This window comes from Mus caroli, chromosome 4 (genome assembly GCF_900094665.2).
Source record: "Mus caroli chromosome 4, CAROLI_EIJ_v1.1, whole genome shotgun sequence".
Taxonomy (NCBI): Eukaryota; Metazoa; Chordata; class Mammalia; order Rodentia; family Muridae; genus Mus; species Mus caroli.
The window spans coordinates 134,527,242-134,534,235 of record NC_034573.1 but is presented as its reverse complement, the minus strand read 5'-3'; the positions used below and the strand labels follow the sequence as shown (position 1 = coordinate 134,534,235).

The 6,994-nt window shown below is 43.0% G+C and overlaps 1 protein-coding gene across 3 annotated transcripts in view; it reads left to right on the top strand.

Annotated features, from left to right (window-relative positions):
* Positions 1-6,151, top strand: part of LOC110293451 (arylacetamide deacetylase-like 4) — a 201,209-nt gene extending 195,058 nt beyond the window's left edge. For all 3 annotated transcript variants that reach the window (XM_029475840.1, XM_029475839.1, XM_029475838.1), the window contains exons 4-6: positions 1,983-2,199; positions 2,828-2,891; positions 4,431-6,151. In XM_029475840.1, the coding sequence (XP_029331700.1) occupies positions 1,983-2,199; positions 2,828-2,891; positions 4,431-5,208 (1,059 nt within the window). In that variant the 3' untranslated portion in view covers positions 5,209-6,151. The remainder of the gene's footprint in view (positions 1-1,982; positions 2,200-2,827; positions 2,892-4,430) is intronic.
* The last annotated feature ends 843 nt before the right edge of the window (positions 6,152-6,994 follow it).

The window sequence follows — 6,994 nt, the reverse complement described above, 5'->3', positions numbered from 1 at the left end:
GGTAGCTGGCGGTACCCCGGTGCTGGTCCAGCCGGAAGAGGCCTGTGGTCCTACTCAGGCCGGTTTTCTGCTTCCCTAACTAATGCAGTCTCAGGTCCCACGCGCAATTGGATTGGAGCAGAAGCTGTGTTCCACTCACCAGAAGTCTTAAGAGGATCATCATTATTAAGAAGTCATCTATTTGTCTATATAGCACCACTAAAAGACAGTGCATCTTTGTTGTTATGCTGAGAGCTGCTCAAAAGGATGGGATAATACCTAATACAGTCAAAGCATATTAATAGCAGGAATATTTCCTAAAATGATTTTCTTCTGGGCCTTGACTATCAGAGCTCCACTGTAGATTTTAAATCCAAGGCAAAGTTATCTCAGGAAAATCACCTGCTAGTTATTAGCTTGTCCTCTAATGGCTCCTGACAAGTTCTGAAGTTGACAGAGAAACTATTCAGAGGGAAGTTTGATAAGCACACCGTATCTATCTAATCAATCAGAATCAGGGCCATCCCCTCTTGGAACTTTGGTTTCCACAGCCAGTGGTATACAATACCAGACAAACTCCTGTGTAGCAGGTCTTACATGATCTTGATTGTCCCATGATATTCATGCCACTATTTCACAAACAGGCACACTTTGCCTGGCATTTAGTACTGTAGAATGCAGGGACCATGAGTAGGGTTTTGGTGATAGCTCTCCCTTCAATCCCACATATAGCACCTTCTGACTTTATGGAGGATAGCCAGTAAGGAGATAACTTCCAGATTTTCCCAGTTTTATTTCTCGATGTATTGCACCCAGAGCACATGGGGTCTTTAGCTATAGTCTTCTTGTCTAGGCCTGGCATGAATCTGACAGCAGTGGCAAGCGCCTTTATATTTTTAGAGATCCCATATACTTCCTTTGCTAACAATTTGTAGGGAGGCAACCCATCTCTGAAACCGGGGGTTTTTAATTTAACAAATTTATTGTCTTAATAGTCTATTAAAATATGTATCCAGGCCCAGTTGGATTGTATAGTAGGTGGAAAGCAATGAACCTTCACTCACCACATATTTCCACATCATTTTGTCAAATAACTACTCTTGTCACCATCAATTCTCTATATGTGTTCCTACTTACCACTTATTTATATGAGATGCTTGCTGGTGGCTTTGTTTTTTTTTAAACATGCAAATGTTTTCAAAAAGCCTGCACTGGTGTCCTTGTAGGCATGTATGCATGTCTCACCCAAATGTACAGGATTTATACATTGTACTTACCAGTTCCCTATGTACATTCCTCATTTACTTCTCCACTGGGCTAAAAGTGCCACAGTTGTTTAGCCTGTCCTCTTATTGTCAAAACCTTCAGAAAACAATGTTATTAGCCTTATTAAAAGTCTCTTGTGCCTGTCTGTCTTAGTAGTATATGGCCCCTCTCTTTACCAAGGTAGTTGTAAAACAGGCAGGTATCTTGGACAATGTGGCATTTCAGAACCTGCCAGTATACTAGGAGTCCAAGAATACCGGAATTGTTTAAAAATATTCGAATGCTGGTGCTATAGGGGACACTAACATAGTAAAAAAAAATCACAAGACAGAAAATACCACTGATCTTACTCCTCAGGAGCCTATAATGAAGTTCCTTATCCCATTCACCCCATAAAGGACTTAATTGCCACATGAGCATACCATATCACCACCACTAGACTTGCCTGTTTCTTAACACTGACACTGGCAATGGAACTTGAATACAAGTTTTTATGGAGACCAGCAATTCAACCACAGCAACATCAATGCTCAATCAGGACCTTTAGGGAAGAAAAATTTGAACACTCTCTCCTCTCTGAAAAGAATTCACAGTCATTTATGTCCTCATGATCTCTTTGCACATGCATGAAGCAGATGACAAATGGTGAACACACCTGAGTAAGTTAAGTAGTTTCAGCATCTACACACCCACACCATACTCTCCTATGCCTCATTTTTTTTCTTTGCTTCCTACAGGGAAACATACTAGAGAAACTGAGAATTTGTTCCATACCCAGGTTTTTACAATTTTTCCAAGATCTAATCCTGATAAGGAAGGACCCTAATGTGGTGGTGACTGACATGCATTTTGGGACGGTTCCTGTGAGGCTGTTCAAGCCCAAAGAAGTGTCTTCCAAATACAGGAGGTGTATTATATTCTACCATGGAGGAGGTGCAATATTTGGAAGCCTAGGTAAGGAGCTTCGTGTGTGGTAAGAAGGAAGTGGCAAAGGTAGGACCTGCACATATCCTCATGAGGACTTGTCAGGAAGAAGTTAATACAGTAGACACTGGAGTTTCCTGCAGAGAGTTGGAGCCCAGATCTTGGGTGGGGCTCAGCTCAGTCAGTGGTTCTTAGCTTATATAGTAATGTCATCTATGATGTCTAAGTCTAGAGTGGGGCTGTCATGCACTTGACTCATTTCTTCTTTTCCTTCCCTCTCATAGCCCTGGGCATTTCTGTCTTTTTTGTCTCTATATAAAATTTATGTACTTTCCTTAGTTAGGCTTGCAAAAGGTGAGGGGAAATCCATTGATTTTTATCACCTTCAGCTCTGAGCCCCAAATGTAATATGCTGGCTTTGCTTGTCTTCATACCAGAAGGGTCCTTACAAATATGCTTCAGAGCTTGTCATTACTACATTGCACCTTCTCCCACACATCTGCATTTCTTTTCTAATCTGGCCACCCATGTCTCCTCTATGAATGTCAGAAATAAGATGTCATATCTGGGTCCACATAAGTAGCTTCTGTCCCTGGAATAGTGGTTGAATGAATTTGGTTCTTGTCACAACTGCTTAACAGTGGGTCTTCTCTTGCAGATACTTACCATGGCCTGGGCAGCTTCCTGGCCCATGAGACAGACTCATTGGTGCTGTTGGTGGGGTGAGTGACCTGAAACATAGTGACATATATGCCAGAGTATTTTTTGGAATGGGCTCAGTGACTTTAGACAACAGAAAGTTGTCCCAACTTTGGTGATAGTGGGATGTATGTACAACTTCTCTGTAGGTCTAGGGGTTCAGAAATCCTTATTTACAGTTCCTGACATGGACTGTCTAACATTCTTGGCCCTTTAAAGCTACAGTTTCTATTTCCTGCTTTTGTTTCTCCTGTTGTGGCTACTGCTGTCTTTATCCCCTTTACTGTCTCTCTGCTGTTGTAGTCTACTGCTGCTGTCAGCACTGCTTTTATGTTACCCCTTACTGCTATCTTTGAGAATTTCCATCTGTTCCTGTCATGGACACTGGAAGTCACCTTGGTTCTGTTACAGTTGGTCTCAAGGCTTCTGGTTCTTCCATGGCCCAGTCATCATCTTTGCCTGTCAGTGGTCCTTGTAGTTCAACCACTCTCATGGCTCAGCTTACTGTGCTTCTGCAGCCTCTGCTGACACTACCTCGGACACTTCCTTCTGTTAACATGTTTAGTCTTTTCTGCAAAGGCAGGAAGGAGACAACCAATAGTGAGAGGCTGTTTATTGGGGCTAATATTACAAACCTAGAGGGCAGCCAACATAGGAATATGCCTCCACCTGGCTCCCCAAATGAATACAATAGCTTGTTTCTCTTATCAGAAGGAGGGTGTCTTCCAGTGTCAGCAGACATGTGCTTATGAGAGGAATTATACTGTCCTTTCTGGACCAAGCTGGAGTCCCTCTGTTAAGTAGGTCATCAGGACATTTTTTTCCCCTCTAGCCTCATATTGCAAGGGCAGCTTATTTCAAACTGTTGGAAACACTTTTGGGTAGGACCGCAACTTCAAGTGCTAGAGGTATTTTAGTGGCAAGTGGCCTCAATTATTATGTGGCTTCCTCAATGTTTCTATACTGCTTGAGATGACCAGTGTTGATATGAACCTAGGTGGCTTCTAGACTAACAACCATTTTCTTAAATCAGCCCCACAGAGGAGTTTAAGAGCTCCCAATTATAAAGTCTAATCACCTCTTCTCCCAACACTTTTGTTTAATCACAGGAAAGTAGACATTAGGGGGAAAAGCTTTATTAATAAGACTAGAATTAATGTAAGGTGTGTTTAGTGATGGTTTTAAGAATTCTCGCTCTGTGCCCAGCAGATCAGAGAGAAGTGAGTGTGTGGAGAGTTGGGATCAGAAGAGTTCCAGTAGCCTTTTCTGGGTCCTTGTGGGTTGTTCAGTTTTCTAAGACATCTTTGAACTTGATGGATTCTGTACTGGTTGTTCAATTTTTGGAAAACATTGTAGGTGAGAATGGAGAATCCTGTCTTCCCTGATTCTCAAGGTTCCTCACATTCATGTAGGAAAAGTGAAGGTTGTCTTGTTTACTTGATAGGATCACTCTGAGGATTGAATCAGGTTTGGGGCCCTTTAAGAGTAGAGGATAATGATTGAAATTGCCTCCTGTGATCCAGTTGTAAAGAGGCATGTTGTGGTTGCTCTTTCCTCCTTAGATACCGCAAGCTTCCTGACTACCATCACCCTGTCCTTTTCAAGGATTGCCTGAATGCTACTATCTACTTCCTGAAGAACCTGGAAATTTTTGGGGTAGATCCCTCCAGGGTGGTACTCTGTGGAGACAGTCTCGGAGGTTGGGCTGTGGCCACGGTCACCCAGGTCTTAACAAGCATGCCAAATCTACCTCGAATCCAGACTCAAGTCTTGATTTACCCAATTCTGCACGTAATCAATTTTCAGTTACCATCATATCAGCAAAACAAAAATGTGCCATTTCTTACCAGCGACATGTTGCTTATGTGTATTTGTAAATACCTGGCCATTGACCTCTCTTGGACAGATGCCATGTCTACAGGTGCAGTTATACCTCTGGACAAGTGGAAGAAGTACAGGAAATGGCTCAGCTCTGATAACATCCCCGGAAGGTTCTGGAGACAAGGCACACAACCTGAGGTTTTTGGACCTTTCAATGAGGCTGCTTATCTAGAAACCAAACATGTGTGGAATGCAGAAATTTCACCTCTCCTAGCAGATGACAAGATCATTGCTCAGCTTCCTAAGACATTCCTGGTGAGCTGTGAACATGATGTTCTCCGAGATGATGCCTTGCTCTACAAGAAGCGCTTGGAAGACCAGGGGATTCCTGTGAGCTGGTACCATGCGGAGGACGGCTTTCATGCATGCATCAATTTGTTTGATAAACAGCCTTTCTCTTTCCCCTGCTCCATGAAAGTTACAAATGCTGTTGCCCATTACATAAAATACATGTGCTAGTAAAATTTTGGGTTTTAGTGGAGTGGGTCAAGGAATACCTATGCATGTACTCAGTCCTTTGCTCAGGTATGTATTTTAGCAAGAGGATATACTGAAGACATCCATGACTCACGTTGGAATTAGATGTGGACGCAGAGAACTCTGCTCAGTAAGTCAAATTTGTGTTCTCTCTTATACCACAAATACAGTGTGTTCCATCCAGCCATTCTCTATACTACTTTTAATATGTAAAAGTTATATTGGAATTATAAAATGCTCTTGATATTTCTGAAGATTTACCCAGGCCTGTACAGAATAGATGCAGTTCAGTCATACTGTCACTCACAATGACAAAACACTCTTTGGACCTCACCCTGCTGAAGAAACAGTCATATTTTTGCTTCTAAGGGCAAGGTCACTGGTCGCAGCTCCACTTACATTGCTTCCATACATCCTGAAGAATGATTTTCAATCAAACTCTCCAAAGTTGCTATTTGTAGGCTGACTTCTGTCATGATTTCAGTGTGAGTTTTCAAGAAGCAATATGTGGGGAGCTACAGGGATGGGTGAGTTCTGAATGCTGTGACTTTCCACTGGAATTGCATTTATTAGAATTTCTTTCTCAGATCCCTGTCTACCCTGAGATGGATTCTCATAAACACATGTATGTTGGGAACTCAGAAAGTCACCTGAAATAAGAAAATGTGTTTCTAGGTGTGTGAGGGGATGATTTCACAGGTCATTCCCAGCATTACAAAGATCTTCACCCCACTGTTGTCCAGACCATAAAAGTGATGAGTTGCCAGCATTCTTCTATGTAACTTTATGTTCTCTGCGATCAGGTGTTGCAGGAGTTTTTGGCTGTACCACTTTGACCTCCTAGGTGGGTCATGCTTCCCGGAACCCACCCAGGAAATCTTTGAATCTTTGGAAGAAACTTTTGCGCATGCATGCACACACACACTCACGCATGCCAGTTAATTTTAAAATGCCTTGGCTACCTCAAATGCTTGGCACTCCTAAACCTTCCCCTGCTACCCTAGGTCCAATTGGTGAAGTGGCCAGTGGCCACTTATGGGAAGTCTCATATTGTTGAATGATTTTATCTCCTGCCGCTACTGCATCCCCTTCTTATTGAGTTCCTGTGATTCCCTCTACCTCCTACCTGTGCAGCTCTTTTATTTTTTTTTTAAAGATTTATTTATTTATTATATGTAAGTTCACTGTAGCTATCTTCAGACACTCCAGAAGAGGGCACCAGATCTCGGTTACAGATGGTTGTGAGCCACCATGTGGTTGCTGGGATTTGAACTCTGGACCTTCGGAAGAGCAGTCGGGTGCTCTTACCCACTGAGCCATCTCACCAGCCCCTGTGCAGCTCTTAAGTGTCCCGCCTCATGCCTAGCCATTGGCTGCTGGTATCTTTCTTGATAGACCAAAACCCAATTGGGGACAAAGACTCTCAGCATCTGGACATGCAGATTCAAACATTAGCACCAGTCTCCAACAACTAGGTCTCTCACCTAGGAGGATAAAATAATGAGTTTGCAGTGGCTGGTTTTGTGTGTCAACTTGACACAAGCTGGAGTTATCACAGAGAAAGGAGCCTCCCTTGGGGGAAATGAGACCCACTTGTAAGCCATTTTCTCAATTAGTGATCAAGGGTGGGAGGGTCCATTGGGGCTAGTGCCATTCCTGGGCTGGTAGTCTTGGGTTCTATAAGAAAGCAAGCTGAGCCAGCCAGGGGAAGCAAGCCAGTACATAACATCCCTCCATGGCCTCTGCATCAGCTCCTGCTTCCTGACCT